Below are 16,532 nucleotides of genomic sequence, written 5' to 3' on the forward strand. Positions count from 1 at the left end.
AGAGAAAGATATTTGGAAAAATGCTTATAACCAGACAGATTGACTACCATAGTAGGACAAAATACAATGGTAGTCAAAAGTGCCCCAGAACTGTTTGCTGTCCTTCATTCTTCAAAATATCTTCTTTTGTGTTCAACAGTAATTTTTCCTACTGTGGGAGTCAATGAGGGGCAAAATCTGTCTGGGTATAAGCATTCTTCCGAATATCTTTCTCTGTGTTCATCAGAACAAAGACATTTATACTCGAAGGTGAGTAAATGATGACAGAATTTTCATTTTGGGGTGAAGTATCCCTTTTAAAACTCTTCCTGCTGTGGAACACAAAAGAAGATATTTTGCAAAATGTCTCTGTGGTTTTGCGTTCACACGATGGTTGTCAATGGGGTTCAATTGGTTCCCAGCATTCCTCAAAATATCTTCTTTTGTGTTCTGCAGAAAGAAAGGCATAGAGGGTTTAGAATGACATGAGGGTGAATACAGGTCTTGGTGAGCTCTCCGTTTCAAGTTTCATTTGGCAAAACATTGTAGTGGATTTATAAAGAGGAAGTGATATGTTGTAATATGCAAATTCCTTGTAAAATCCAGTCTGGTCTCCTTGGCAATGGTGCATGCAGATATTTGCGTGTGTGTTGGTACGTTTTGTTTTACTTGTGCCCTCTATGAAGCGTCTATGGAGTAATGTGACTCTGGCTGTTTCTCTCTCGGTTTAAATGACGGCAGCCAGCGAGGTGGAGGGACAGCAGCGTGATGTTGAAAAAGCATTTCTAACAGATCCTGCTTCGTAGAATCCGATTAGAGATTAGAAATTTGCATTTGTGGTTTTCCCTGTTTGCCTAGCGAGAGACCGTGTACGATGTGTTTTCAGTTTTTTATAGGAGATGGTGCTGCGAAAAGTCAGTGACCTCTGTTGAACCCAACACGTGTGTGTGTGTGTCTGCGCACCCACTGAACTTTTCTGGTACAAAGGTCTGTTGTCCCATCATGGAAACAGCTCTCCTCCCTCCCTTTCTCTCTCTCTCTCTCTTTCTCTTGAATAAGCAATTCGTTTTCACTTTCACAACAAAGCTGGTTTTATGTTCCCCATGCATCACACTGCCTCTGAAATCTAAAGAGGAAGTGTCGCAAAACTGATGTTCTGTTGGATTTCCAGCTCTTGACATGATGAAATAACAATTACAACAGAATAACAACGCAACTTGCCCGAACGTTTGACTTTGAACTGCATTGTGTTGCTTACGTTCAGGACCTCGATCTCTTCAAACATAGCAGACGTTTAATAAAGGTAATGTTTGTTTGCAAGCGTATGATAAAGAGCCAGGTGGCAGTCATTGTTTGCGTTGGAAAGTCTGGTTATTGCCACGGTGGCATCGAAAGATGCATTTCTAATCTAAAGCTGTACTGTCCTTATCTGTAACAGTCAACAATGAACATAGTTCATATAAATGTGTACTGTGTAGTATGAGCTAAATGAATACACAAGCTAAAGCAAAAGAGAAAAACCAAAACGAATGTTTATTGACGGAACATATAGTAAGCGCTTTTTTAACCTTGTATGGTGATCATGCTTTTGACATGCCAAAAAAACATGCAAAACTACTCTGTAGATGTTTACTTTACCCCACTTACCATCAGCATTATAGCAAAATAATTGACATAACCTCCCATATGAGACAATTTGCTTTTTTTGTATATAGGATAATATGTTTATCTTGAATAAATGTAAATTAAACCAGGAAAACAGGTTCCAGAGACCAGAACACCGCATCACATCACATTTATGCATTTGGCAGACGCTTTTATCCTAAGCAACTTACATTGCATTGTATTATACATATATATATAACATTTTATATATATCTTTGTAAATATACACTCTTACAAATGAAGGTGCTTAAAAGGTTCTTCACAGCGATGCCATAGAAAAACCATTTTTGGTTCCATAAAGAACCATTTAGTCAAAGGTTCTTTTAAGAATCATCTCTTTCTTACCGTTTCATAATCTGAAGAACCTTTTTTCGCCACAAAAGAACCTTTTGTGAAACAGAAAGGTTCTTCGGATGATAAAAACTCGGCATCAACCAAAAGTAGAGAATGTCTTTTTTTACGCGTCGTGACATATACCTGATTGAAACGACTTCTGAAATGAGAAAAAAATGTAGGGCGGGACTTGATTTCATCCACCGACAACTGATTGGATCGTTAAAAGGTGAAAGATTCGAATGCCAGTTTGCAATCTATCAGCCATTGCAGCCCCGCCCTCGCGCCAGTCCTCGTGACCAGAAGTGAAGAGAGGTCGTTTTGAAAGGTTAACGTTTCTTATCAAAGATTACACGTGCAATTTAATTTTTCAAAAATATGGATAAATCATTTATAATAAATACTTCAACACTGTGTAAATAAGTTAGAATGATCATTTTTCATTTTGAAGCACCTTTATTTTAAGGGTGTAGGTGTACTGCATATTTAGGTGAACTGTTAATGATTTGAAAAGACCACAATTTAGGAATTATATAAAATTGGTTCAACTGGTAGGCCTATTGACATAATATTGAAGTTAATATAAAGCGATGTGCATGATACAATTATAAATCAATAAATCAATTGATACAGTGGCCATCATTTACATTTAAAGAATTTTAGAGACAAGCCTCAAGCAGCTTTACCAAATAGCGTATACAAAAAATATATATTTGGGAAATTCCAGTATTATGGATGTGACATTTTTAGTTAAATACTGAAATATATATTCTCAGAAAATGTTTTTATTACCAATATACTGTAGTAAGCCATCTGTTTATTTTACCAAACCCATAATAAGTCCAGACATCAGACAAATATTAGTAGTAGTAGTAGTAGTATAAGTGGGGGTTTTTTTCGTAAAAGAGAGAAAAATTCATGTGTTATGGATGGGACAATGTCAACAACAAATGGACATGGGATGGCTACTCATACAGGAGACCACAAAATGTTTTTTTATTTTAATTTTCATGTGCCCATTTATGAGGAATATGGACTGTTAAGGACGTGACAATTCCGTTATGGATGTGATGATTCACTTACTAAAAACACTAAAAATACTTTTAGAGAGACTTCACATGGGTATCAGTATAGAGAAAACCTTTAGTAAAACGTTTTCATCTTAAAGGGATCAGTCATGATTTACTCGCCCAAACCTGTATAAATTTCTTTGTTCTGCTAAACACAAATGAAGATATTTGGAAGAACGTCAGTAACCGAACAGATCTCATCCCCCATTGCCTCCCATAGTATATATTTTCCCTACTATAGCAGGAAATGGGACACGATGTCTGTTTTCTTATTGACATTATTCCAAATTACAGTATCTTCCTTTGCATTCAATAGAACAAAGAAATGTAAACAGATTTGGAACAACCTGAGGGCAAGAAGCTCTTTTCTTAAAGTCGTAAGACGAGAGGAAATCTGCATAGAAAAGACAAGAGGTGAAAAGCTGAAAAATAATCTGTTAAAAATTTGAATGGGGGAATGTCCACATAACTAGTAATTTGACATTTTTGTAGTTGAAGTCAGAGCGTACAGGATTATGGTTTACGTATGTTAATCGGTCCAAACAGATTAAATGGCAGAAGCGATTCAATTGATGTGGCGTCACTCAGGAAACTGTCCTGGTTTTGTGCTGCCCACGTCTCTGCCCGGGAATGTTGGCGTCAGGGCTATGCCGCATATTTGTCTCTGTTGTGTTTCTATCTCTGACCCGCTTTATTTGCTCATTCAACAGTATTTTAGGACGTGGGGGCGGTGTGTAAGCTCTCTTTGACAGTCATAGGTCATTTATTGGTCATGATATTTTTAAGAGAGGGAGAGAGGAAGTGTTGTGATCAGTATGCGTGGAGAACAAGAGAGAACGTCCTGTTAGTGGCTCTTACAGTGGATGCCAGTGTGTGCTGCAGTCAAATTTCTCTCTGACACGGGTATTAAACAATGACCTCTGATGTGATCTATACTGGTTTGGTTCGTGCGAGCTCCGTTTCCATCATTTTTTTAGATGTTTGCAATAGTAATTGCCATTACGTATGCATTTGAGCGTTGTGCTTGCATTACAGAAACGAACGGTACTCGTTTTCCAGCTAACACGTGAAAATTCTGTCATCATTTACTTGCCCTCTTGTCTTTTCAAACCTGTATGACTTTCTTTCTTCCGCAGAACAAAAAAGAAGATAATTTGTAGAATGTTGTTAACAGCCCCCCAATCGCTTGGTTACAATAGAAGTGAAAGGGGGGGCTGTGCTGTTCTGTTACCAACATTTTTCGAAAATATCTTCTTTTGTGTTCTGCGGAAGAAAGAAAGTCATACAGGTTTGAAATGACAAGAAAAGGAATTTTCATTTTGAAGGTGAACTACTCCTTTAATAAACAATAGCATCAGCAGAGAGAGGTCAGAGGTTTGAGAACGTCAGTGGTATTGAGCTGTGGTGGACATGAAGGTTTGGTTTCCGGAAGCACTTCACAGAGAGAGTCATAAGAAGCTCTGGATATGAGCTGTAATGGATGTGCCACGCCGCAGAGAAAGCGTACTTATGGCCACATAGACTAAAACTCTTTCCTGTTGCTGCGTCTCTCTCTAAACAATAGCGTGTTTGGTGTGTGACAATCTGGGTTACAGAATTAGAAACCACATCCTCCGTTCACTAACGTGGGCATTATTTCTTTGTCTAACTTGGCATTTCTGCGTGTGGAAGCGTGCTATCTAACCACATCTCTCTCCTGTCTGAAAACATTGACTGTGTCCGAAATCGCCCCCTATACCCAGGGTTCGTACGGGTGCTGGAAATACTGAAAAATGATTGATTTTTAATACAGCGTTTTCAAGGTTTAAAAAATGCTTGGATTCGGGATAAAGGGCTTGAAACTGCTTGAAATGTTTAAATGCTTAATTTCATATCAAATCAGTATGTGCAGTTTACTTTTTAGATAAAATAACTGAAAAATTCTTATTGCGTTTGCCGTTCACATTAAAAACATTCTGCTCGAGCTTCGCTTACCTCTCTGATTCTGCGCACTTGGCGGGCGGCTATATGAAGAGTTCAGATGCAAAACCCTCTAAAAGCTCCGTCAAAAATTTGATTATGATGTTAAGTGAATGCACTCCACACATCTTTGCTCTTGCAAATTCTGCCGCGTAAATAGCGAATCCGCCATGCCGCGAGCGCAACTGGCTCTTAAAGGGAATGGGAGATGAGACTCTGATTGGTTTACTGCACATTTTGCCCAAAACAACACCTATGACTCATTAAGAGAATAGGGACAACCCTTTAGACCATGCGCCAGAGTGGATTTGGACACGCCATAGTGCACTTGCACCCTGCGCTTTAGACCATGCGCATAGATCGTTAAAATCTATGCGTTAAAAGCCCCTCGTTTTCAGACCAGCACCCTAATGGTCGGAAATGCATCTGCTATTTAAACATGACGTTAAAATGATAACTGCTTTGGACTGAAACTAGCAAAAACAATTGTTAAAAAATGAAATTCAGGCCCTGCAAGATTTTGCAAATGTAGTCAATTTTTATGTTAAATGTAGGCCTATTTAATTTGCCAGACAGTCAACAATTTAAGTTGGGAATGTCATTTTAGGGTCTTTTTTAGCACAGTATCATCACTTTTGATTAAGTATGTATACTGGAAAACACATTGAAAGTACTGGAAAAGTGCTGTAATTTGACTTTGTAAAAGGTGTAAGAACCCTGTACCCTCATTCACTATTCCCTATGTTAGTTCACTAATATAGTCCACTTTAAGGAGCGGGTAAAAACGTGTGAGTAAATTCGGACACTCGTGCCGAGTCGCGGGAATTCATTCAGCACGAGCCTCACGATAGATGGCTAGCCGGTTGTAAGTAGCAAACCATCCGGGTATTTCTCGCCTACTGTTTTTGCATACTGAGGTTTCGGACATACTATTCATGACTCATACTCATTTTCGCCTACTATATAGAATGGAAGTAGGCGATTTCGGATACAGCGCAAGTCTCTGCACCTGTCTGGTCACTGTGTGATGTCACTCACGCCTGTGAGGGGTTGAGTTGGAGTTTAGAGATACAATAAGTGACAGTAGGTTTAATGACTCATTGTTGTGCTGTTAAGGGGAAATAACGGCTCTGGAAAAGTCGAGGCGGATGTGAGGGTGCATTTGTGTTCAGCTGGTAAGAGGAAGATTTTAAAGGTGGGGAAAAACATTTTTGCATTGCACAGAGAAAGCCCCCTGTTGGGGATAAGTGTAAGGGTGCAGAGTTTAAAGAATGGCTAGTTTATCCAAAAAATGAAATTGAAAATGGTTACATAATTCACTTGCCCTTGTGTCTTTCCTGATGTATTGTATATGTATATAACAAAACCATTCATTTTATATTCAAATGTGATTTTTATCTTCTTTTAGATGGTATGTGGCCCAAACTTAACTTCTGATAGACCTTGTCAAAGAATCATCAATTGTTGAGTAGTTTTAATTGAATTGAATTTAATACGATTAAAGGGATACTTCACCCAAAAATGACAATTCAGTCATAATTTTCTCACCCTCAAGTTGCTGCAAATCTGTATACATTTCTTTTGGTGATAAAGACAGAGAAAGATATTTGGAAGAATGTCAGTAACCAAACTTATGTAATGTACCATTCACTACAATAGTAGGAAAAATTGCTTTATAAATTGTTCTGAGATATTTTGAAGATGCAGGAAAGCAAACAGTTCTGGGGCACTTTTGACTACCATTGTCATTTTTCCTACTATGGGAGTCAATGGTGCCCCAGATCTTTTTGGTTACAAGAATTCGTCCAAATATCTTTCTCTGTGTTCAGCAGAACAAAGAAATTTACACAGATTTGGAACAACTCGAGGGTGAATAAATGATGACGGAGTTTAAATTTTTGGGTGAACTGTCCCTTTAGTACACATTAAAATATTCAAATAAATGAATTTTAACTGAATATAAAATAAATTGTTAAATTATATACAAACACAGACCGAAGGCCGCAGCCAGGTGTGAGCATCCTATGAAACCGTCTATATAGTCAAAAAGCCTATACATATATATATATATATTAGGGCTGTCAACGTCAACGCGTTAACGCATGCGATTAATTTTTTCAAATTAACGTGTGAAAAATATTTAACGCAATTAACGCAGCATCAGCTTGTTTTGACATTCTTTGTCTAGCGTTACATTATGTAATCACGCTCTTATTCGTGTACAGGCTTTTAAACCACTTAATCGCGATTTTAAACAGTTGCTTTGACGTGTTCAATGAATATAGACAGCTTCTAACTGTGGGACGTGGCAAAACGCAACGCGAGGTCCAGTCTGGTGTAAATGTTCACGAGCTAAAGGCTGCGTCAGTGAATCTCTGTCAGACAGCGCATCCGTGTTAAGTTCTCTTTCGTGCTTGAATGGATAAAACCATACAAGATTATGTCAGAAAGCCCGTTTTGTCTAGCATTTTCTTAAGCACAGACTTCAAAGTGTAAAATAAAATCTTAAATGAATGCAAAGAGTTGAAAATGGGAGTGCGGTGACGGTCAGATCTGCGTACTGAGACAGCTCTTAAAGGGGCCACGTTCTTAAACGTGCTGCTGTGACTCCTGTCAGTAATGTTAATCAAAGAACGAAGTAAAAGAAGAAATCAATGTGATTTTGTAGCTTTAATGAGAATTCTTCTGCATTTAATTTATAATTTAGCATTAAAGACTGTAAAGTGTTTGAGATACTTCCTTCAATTTCTGTATATTTCATGATAGCTCTCAATTATATTGTTGAATGGCTATAATTAATGTTAAAATAATCAATTTAATAGAGACATCAGTTACAGTACTAATATCAAAATGTTTTCTTTCATTCATAAAATGACGCTGTTAAAGAAATATGTTGTTTCTACATCAATTTGAAGATTAAATGTGAAATTATTAAAATATAAAAGTATATTTTAAAATATTATTGTTATGTGCGATTAATCGTGATTAATCACAGAAAATGTGTGATTAATCCGATTAATTTTTTCGATTGACAGCACTAATATATATATATATGTATATATATATCATATAAAGTAATCCAGTGTGTTAATAAGTGTCTTCTAAAGAGAAACGCAAGGTTTGTGAGAAAAACTATTCATATTTTGAGCCCATTTAGGGAAATTTAAACTCAAACGTAAATCTTAATATGGCGATGCATCAGTAACTAGAAATCTCATCGGTTCTTGCATGTCTCGTGACGACTTGTCACATGATATTTCATCACGAGTCACGCCGAGAACACTATTTTGAGAAAAAATTGTATGGTTCCGCTGTTAATATTGCTTATATTTGACGACATGTCTTTTGTTTAACATGCACATATGTTGTCCTACACGTTTGAGGTGTGTTAAAAGCTTTATTTTTTACCTGACAGAATAAAGTTCAGTGTATCTCGGAGATCCAGGTTGACTATTTTGACTTGGGTCAGAATGCAACGAGTAGGATAACTCTAAAAACAAATGTTTTGCTGAATGTTAAAGTGACAGTTCACCCCAAAATGAAAATTCTGTCATCATTTACTCACCAAATCTGTACAAATGTCTTTGTTCTGATGAACACAGAGAAAGATATTTGAAAGAATGCTTATAACCAGACAGATTTTGCCCCCCATTGACTACCATAGTAGGAACAAATGCAATGGTAGTCAAAAGTGCTGTTTTGCTGTCCTACATTCTTCAAAATGTCTTCTTTCAACAGAACAAACAAAGATGATAAAGTCAGTTTCCTACTATGGGAGTCAATGGGGGGAAATGATCTGTCTGGTTATAAGCATTCGTCCAAATAACTTTCTCTGTGTTCATCACAACAAAGACTTTTATACAGATTTGGAACAACTCAAAGGTGACTAAATGATGATTTTCATTTTTGGGTGAAGTATCCCTTTAAGTTGTGTTTTTATTGTGTTAAGGTTCCCATGGTTTGGCTCCAGTGTGCTCTTTGCCATGCCTCCCGCCAAGACAGATCAGCTGGACTTGTGGGCAGAGTCAGGGCTAGATGGAGACGACCAGGTGATTGTGGACTTCCTGTTGCCCACAGGGGTCTACATCCAAATGGAGGTCCCTCGAGAGAGCACCATTCAACACATCAAACTGGTGTGTGTGTGTATTTGCACAAAATAACTCCTTTTAGAGTTAAACACTTCATTCGTTAAAAATGTTTTAAAGAACTCCTTGACGAGGTTTTCAGTTTACTCATTTCTTTTTAATCTGGACTAGTATTGATTTAGTTGACGTGCTGTTGTGTTTGTATGCAGCTGTTATGGAAGGAGGCGCAGACATACCCTTTCTTCTCCCTGCTAGGAGAGATGGAGGGTCACATGTTTGAGTGTGTGAATCAGGCAGCTGTACACGAGGAGCTGGAGGACGAGAGCAGGCGGCTGTGCGACGTGCGCCCTTTCCTGCCCGTCCTCAAACTCATCACACGCAACTGCGGACGCGCAGAACGCCTGTTAGACTCGAAAATCGGAGTGCTGATCGGGAAAGGTAAAACACACACGCTGACACACTGGGGTGTGCTGTGTTTTCGTGAGCGGGTCTTTTTTTAAAGAGCTAACGTTACATACAAAAGGAAGTTTGAAGGGAGTGTGACAAGGTTCCGAATGAATTCGATTTCATTTTATTTTCAATGTATTTTCACCGTGTGCGAGGCAGCTTTACAGAAAACATTGGAACAAAAAACACGATGTAGAAGAAAAGGAAAACGATTGATCAAAATAATAATATAGACAAAAATTATATAACAGACACGTGACTATGCAGATGTCATCGTTTAACTTCATAGTTTAGTTCACCCAAAAGATACACGCTGAGCTGCAGAATGTATAGTTCTTGTGTTCAGGCAGTGTGTGAGACTCTACAGAGCATGATTTGTACGTGATGCTAAATGTACAGAACGTATCAAATTTGTCCCATGATAGGATGTCAGGCACAGCCCACATGGCTTACACTCACACACACACACACACACTGATGAGATAGCAGCAGACTCTCTTAGTGCAGAGGATCAGATGAATATTTAATGCATTTTAAATGCCATCATGTGTGTTATCAGGAAACCTGTTCCTCAGAGCTCCGTCTCACATCATAACACACTGACATCATTCAAGTGAAGCGGACACATTAGCACATTATTTTTTCTTCATACCACAGTTCTTGGTTGTGTAATGTCTGTTATATATAGAGCCGAAATCACATGGTTGAGTTCATTCAGGTTGTGAATTCAGATGCTGTGTATAAAGTGGATTTTGTCGATGTTGTAAGTCACACACTATTATACCACTTGGCACAGGTCTTCATGAGCTGGACGCCCTGCAGGACCAGGAGGTGAAGGACTTCCGTACCAAAATGAAACGAATCAGTGAGGAGAAAATGCAGCGGGTGCAGATGATGCCCTGGGGGGAATGGCTCCAGAGCTGTTACTCCCCACAGCTGGAGACAGGGCCTGACAATTTGATTGACAAGCATGAAGGCGGGATCAAAATCACCATGCATTATGAGCAGTCACAGGTGAATAATGAAGAAAGCAATTCCACATAATAGATGGTGATGTGTGATGTGGTGAGCAATGTTCTCCGACGCTAGTTGGGCCAGTTTTACAGAATGTACCTAATGATTCTCGTAATTGCTTTCATTATTGTCGACTTGGTAACTGACTCTAAAACTATTAAAATTGACTATTTTAAAACCTAAACGGAAATTAGAAATTGCCTTTGCAATAAACTGTAAATAAATGAAATAAGTCATATTAAATAAATAAGTTAAGCACAAAAATTATTAATTGGAAATAAATAAAAACTCAAACAAAAATGGAAATAATAATAAAGAAACCTAAATAGCGACGTTAAAAATTGCTTTAGTAATGAACAGTAAATAAATAAAATAAGTAATCTTAAATAAATGAGTTAAGCACAAATTATTAACTGGAAATAAATAAAAACAAAAACGTTAATAATAATAAAAGAAAACTAAATAGTGATATTAAAAATTGCATTATCAATAAACAGTAAATAAATAAAATGAGTCATATTAAATAAGTTAAGCACTAAAATTATTCATCAGAAATAAAAAAACAAAAACGGAAAATAATAATAAATGAAACTTAAAAAGCCATATTAAAAATTGCCTAATCAATAAACAGTAAATAAATAAAATCAGTCACATTAAATAAGTTAAGCACTAAAATTATTAATCAGATATAAATAAAAACAAAAATGGATATAATGATATAAGTAAATAGCGATGAATGAGAATTTAGAATGATTTTAGAATGAAATCGCCTAAATAGCGATATTAAAAATAAGTAATAATAAAAATACTGCTAATAAAAATTTGTCGAAAACTAAAACTCTGGTCTACTCTGGTGAGGTGTAGTAGAGTAATCAGTTCTAAAACATCAAATTATGCTTTTTTTATGTATAAGAATAATTAAAAGTTTTAGCGATATTACAAAAAGTATTTGTTTTGCTGACAAAACCACGAAACTCCTTGCCTCACCCATCTTTCACTCATGAACTTCTGCACTGCTCACATATTCTGGTCTGGAATAATGCAAACACAGGCAAGTTGAACTACACAAACATCAAAGCTTTAAGTGGTGTTCTTATAAAGATCAGCACTTTAAAAACTACGGTGTTTTTGCATTCAGCTGAATAAAGTAAAGCCTTACATTATTTCTCCCACAGCATATTTGTGACCCTGGACCACAAAACCAATCTTAGGTAGCACGGATATATTTTTGTAGCAAGCGCCTACAAAAAACATTGTATGGGTCAAAATGATCGATTTTTTGTTTATGCCAAAAATCATTAGGATATTAAGTAAAGATGATGTTCCATGAAGATATTTTGTAAATATATCAATCAACACTTTATTTTTGTGAGTGGATGCAGCAAAATCGCTAACAAAAATGGCCGCAAACACACCCACAAACTTCACTCGCTGCTGCATGCTCTTTTGGGAATTACCCACTCAAGTTTGGTATCTATGTAAAGCTTTCGGGTTCATCTACTCTCCACAACGTCATTACAGCGGTAAGCCATTAAAGAGTGTGAAAACAAACCTGTTTCTTCTTAGCAGCGGCCTGCTACAGCGCCTCTGATGGACAACCTCAAAGGCCATTTTCTCAATATATATATATATTTTTGCACCCTCAGATTTCAGAGATTTAAACAGTTGTATCTCGGCCAGATATTGTATATCCTAACAAACCATACATCAATGGAAAGCTTATTTATTCGGCTTTCTAAAAATTGACCCTTAAGACTGGTTTTGTTGTCCAGGGTCACATTTAATGACATTTAATGTTCTTGCCCATCACCAAATTACAACTGTTCTAATATTAAGCACATAACAGCATGACTGCAAATGTGGCATTGCTGCTATAACCGTTTTGTTAACAAGGAACCTATAAATACTCATAATAACTCATTTAAATATTCCAAAAATTGAGTAAAAGCTTCAAGTTTTGCATTTCTTCAAACAACATACATAAAATACAACATTAAATTGTCTATCATCTAACCTCTCTCTCTCTCTCTCTCTCTGTCTATAGGACACAGCCAGTTTGAAAGTGTCATTGAATTGCACAGTTTCTGAACTAATGGATCAAGCTCTTAAGAAATGGCAGACCACTCACGGCCCAGAGGAAGACATTGGCGCCCGGAGCGATTATGTGTTGCGTGTCAGCGCCAAACTGGAGTTCTTGTTCGATGATCATTCTCTCAATCAGTGTAAAGTAAGATACAATTGCTGAAAGGGCTTGTAAAGGTCAAACTGTGTTTTCAGAGGTTTGCCATTGTCAAGAATGTAGCACAGAAAGTTGAATGCATTGCTGTGCTTGTAAAATATTTTGAATTGCATTTAATGACCTCAAATGTGTAGTTACGAACTACACTACTAATTGTAAAACAATTGATTGTTATAGATATGAATCGACCTTAATAATAAGGTAATAGCAAGTCCAAAGGAAAAAAAAGAAAAATGTAAGAGCATGGATTAGATGCGTTTTATACGCATTCGTTCAGACATGTATCTAATGTACCGCAATGAGCTTTAGTGTAGTTCAGCAACATTTTCAACATGAAGAAAGATATTGCAATATAATAACAAAAACTTGGCCATTCAAATGCAAAGGTCTGACTGGTAAGCCATGTTCAAAGATCAAACAAAGTATGCACGGTTGTTTTATGTTGTGTGTGTTTTTAGTAAACACAATAGTTCCTTCAGGGAGTCAGAAACCAGTCCGGTGAGTTATCAACTACAGTCCATTAAACCCACATGCGTGCGTGCCTTGTTTGCGTCGGCTTGTTCCAGGAAACGAATAAAAAAGCTGCAAACTTTTGGTTGCATAAACAAAAAATTGTCATTGTTCATGAAGTGTATAACATCATTCTGCTTGCTTTACGTGGTTAATAACGGTTAGCTGATGATAATGGCTGTCGGGTACGTTTTTGTGGAAATGTCAGTTTGACGTGATTCGACTTCCGTTACGGATAAATTCGCAAAGTAATCTGCAATTTTCTGTTTTAAACGAAGATGGCGATAGAGGGGCAAAAGTGTATGTAAGGCCCAATCCCAATTCTACCCCTTACCCCTACACTTTCCCCTACCCCTCCGTTTGGCGCGTTCACATAAAGGGGTAGGGGCAGGTCTCAATTCTCTTTTGGTTGGAGGGGTAGGGGTAAGGGGAAGGGCCAGATAGCCCTTCAAACGAAGATTTTTCAGGACCTCACTTCAAACGAATGGCTAAGAGAAATTTTCCAACATGGCTGCTCACTCGAGCAAGTAGACCCAAATGTAAGTCATTTTTGCCATTAATAAGGATTTTTATGACAATTTTTACATTCAATCTTGTGTTTGTGTTTACGGTGATGCTCTTTTAACGATTTGCAAAAAAATCGCTAAAGTTTGCTAGCGGACAGCACTGATTGCACAATATTAGAAAATATATTTTTATGTCATATACCCGGTGCATCGGCGCATGTCCTCTGACGTAACGTTAGGAGCTAGCAATGACGTATGATGACGTATACCAGTGTAGTAGTGGTGTCCCATTTCTTAGCGGAAAATTTGTAACCCTTCCCCTTGCCACTTTGTTTCAAGGGGCAAGGGGAAGGGCGAGGGGTAGGCGAAGGGGTAGAAAATAGAATTGGGATTGGGCCTAAATATAGTAGTAATTCAGTGCAATGGTGTTTATCTGTGATACTGTGATCTGTGAAGGGACAGAATATGACGTATTTGCATTTATTAATTCAAGCAAATACTTTTCTTCAAAGCGACTTACAAATGAGAAAGAGATTTTTTTTTTCAAAAAGCTCCAGGTCTCCCTTAAAAAAAGAGATGTAGTCTCAAGGGACTTCTTAGATAAAAGGTTAAATAGAAATCAATAAAATAAAATAACAATAAGTTTAGTTTAGTTTACCAAGCCACGTTCATACTAAAGCTGATGAAAGGAAAAAATGAAAACTTTAAAAGATTTTTTATATATATAGACCATATGTGACCCTGGATCACAAAACCAGTCTTAAGTAGCACGGGAACATTTTTAGTAAAAGACAAAAATACATTGTGTGGGTCAAAATTATCGATTTTTCTTTTATGCCAAAAATCATTAGGATATTAAGTAAAGATCATGTTCCATGAAGATATTTTGTAAATTTCCTACCTTAAATATATAAAAACTTTATTTTTGTGAGTGGATGGTCTGCCACAGTGCCCCTGATTAACAACTTCAAAGGCAATTTTCTCAATATTTTGATTTTTTAGCACTCTCAGATTCCAGAGATTTAAACGGTTGTATCTCAGCCAGATATTGTCGTATTCTAACAACTCATATATCTATAGAAAGTTTATTTATTCAGCTTTCAGATTACGTAAAAATCTCAATTTCGAAAAATTGACACATAAGACTGGTTTTGTTAGGCCAGGGTCACATATATGCATAAGCAGAGCCCGACTATGGAAAAGTTGGCGTTTTTTCAATACAACAACGTGTCAATGTTTTTGTGTGTGCAGTACATCAGGGATTGTTTGTTGGCCAATGAGAGTCCTCATCTGACGATGGTTCACGTCAATTTCGTAAAGGCCATGTTTGATAAGGAAATCAGTACGATTGGATCAGTTCTGGCGCGAAAGATGTCGAACCCTCCTCTTCCGCTGCCTCCGAAAAAGAGAACTCCAACGGTAAGTACTTCACTTGAGCGTAAAGTTCACATTTGGACTGGTAAAATAAAGCAATGTGGAGATTTAACGGCATCTAGTGGTGAGGTTGCGAATTGCAACCAACGGCTCACTCCACCCCTCCCCACTCCCTTTCAAGGCACTACGCCAACTTACAGAGAACAAAGATGTCGTCACATTTTTGCTTCTTTGCTAAAAGAGATAGCAAATTTATGAAACGCGCTATCTAGAGCAGTTTGTCCGTTTAGGGCTACTGTAGAAACAACATGGTGAATTCCATGCAAGGGGACCTGCTGTGTATGTAGATAGTAATAGCTCATTCTAAGCTAATAAAAACATAATTCTTCATTATGTAAGCTCTTTATACACCTTTGAACACATAGTCATGTATATTATATTGCATTTCGGTCAATAGATCCTCCAAAAAAGTACACGCTGTACCTTTAAACAGTGCTAAAGGGCCTCAGTGTTTACATTCTGTAGATGAATATTAGCATTCTGTTTCGCTCTGAACCAAGCCTGATCTCAGAATGGCTTAAGCCTTGGTAAAAAAAACTTCCCTTGCTGTTTGTCTTGTAAAATTCACTGGGATGTTTATTGGATGGTTAATAGAACCGCGAGCGGGTTGGAAGGAGTTGGTGGGCATGTGGCCTAGTGTTGTTGTGACAAATATTGTGGTCATGTGTGCCCTCCAGTGTACGGTAAAGGTTGACGAATGCTTCAGAAATGTATTCCAGGATGTGAGTCAGGCTTGTGTGAGCACTGATCATGTGCCTGAATATGATTTGCTGACCCTTGCAAAACTGCTTGTGTGTAACCAAATCAGTTCTGTTCAGTTTATTTCAATAGCATGTTTAAAAACAGCAGCAAAGCTGAACCAAAGGTGCTGTTCAACAAAATAATAAAAGAAATATAAAAAGACAACAATAAATACAGAAAAAACATTCATAAATTACCATGCAAAGCAAATTCAAAAACATCAAAGGCAGGTTAAGGTGTTACAGTAAATGAAAACCCCTGTTAAGAATATATGTTTTAAGGTTTGATTGAAAAGCTGTCAGAGAGGGGGAGGTTCAGATATAGTATGGGAGATTATTCCATAAAATGGGACCTGCTACCGAAAATGCTCTATCACCATGGCCCTTTAACCGTGTTCTGGGGACTTTGAGTAAGAGATGGTCTTCTGATCTTAAACTGCGAGAGGGGCGATAAGGGAGAAGTAGAGTTGACAAATAATTGGGAGATTAGAGATTTTGAGAGTTGTGAGTTGCAATAATCTATTCTCGTAGTTATGAAAGCATGGATGGCC

The 16,532-nt window shown here is 37.4% G+C and overlaps 1 protein-coding gene across 8 annotated transcripts in view; it reads left to right on the plus strand.

Annotated features, from left to right (window-relative positions):
- The window catches only part of pik3cb (phosphatidylinositol-4,5-bisphosphate 3-kinase, catalytic subunit beta), a 57,891-nt gene that overhangs the window by 20,334 nt on the left and 21,025 nt on the right, over positions 1–16,532 (plus strand). For 3 of the 8 annotated variants that reach the window (XM_057350466.1, XM_057350468.1, XM_057350465.1), the window contains 5 exons: positions 8,956–9,139; positions 9,301–9,529; positions 10,335–10,552; positions 12,597–12,779; positions 15,059–15,226. In XM_057350466.1, coding sequence (XP_057206449.1) covers positions 8,990–9,139; positions 9,301–9,529; positions 10,335–10,552; positions 12,597–12,779; positions 15,059–15,226 — 948 coding nt within the window. In that variant the 5' untranslated portion in view covers positions 8,956–8,989. Of the gene's footprint in view, positions 1–139; positions 250–1,133; positions 1,283–8,663; positions 8,764–8,955; positions 9,140–9,300; positions 9,530–10,334; positions 10,553–12,596; positions 12,780–15,058; positions 15,227–16,532 lie in introns of those variants that run through there. The other 5 variants (XM_057350462.1, XM_057350463.1, XM_057350464.1 and 2 more) reach the window with 4 other exon arrangements.

Source organism: Triplophysa rosa, linkage group LG14 (genome assembly GCF_024868665.1).
Source record: "Triplophysa rosa linkage group LG14, Trosa_1v2, whole genome shotgun sequence".
In the NCBI taxonomy this organism is placed as follows: Eukaryota; Metazoa; Chordata; class Actinopteri; order Cypriniformes; family Nemacheilidae; genus Triplophysa; species Triplophysa rosa.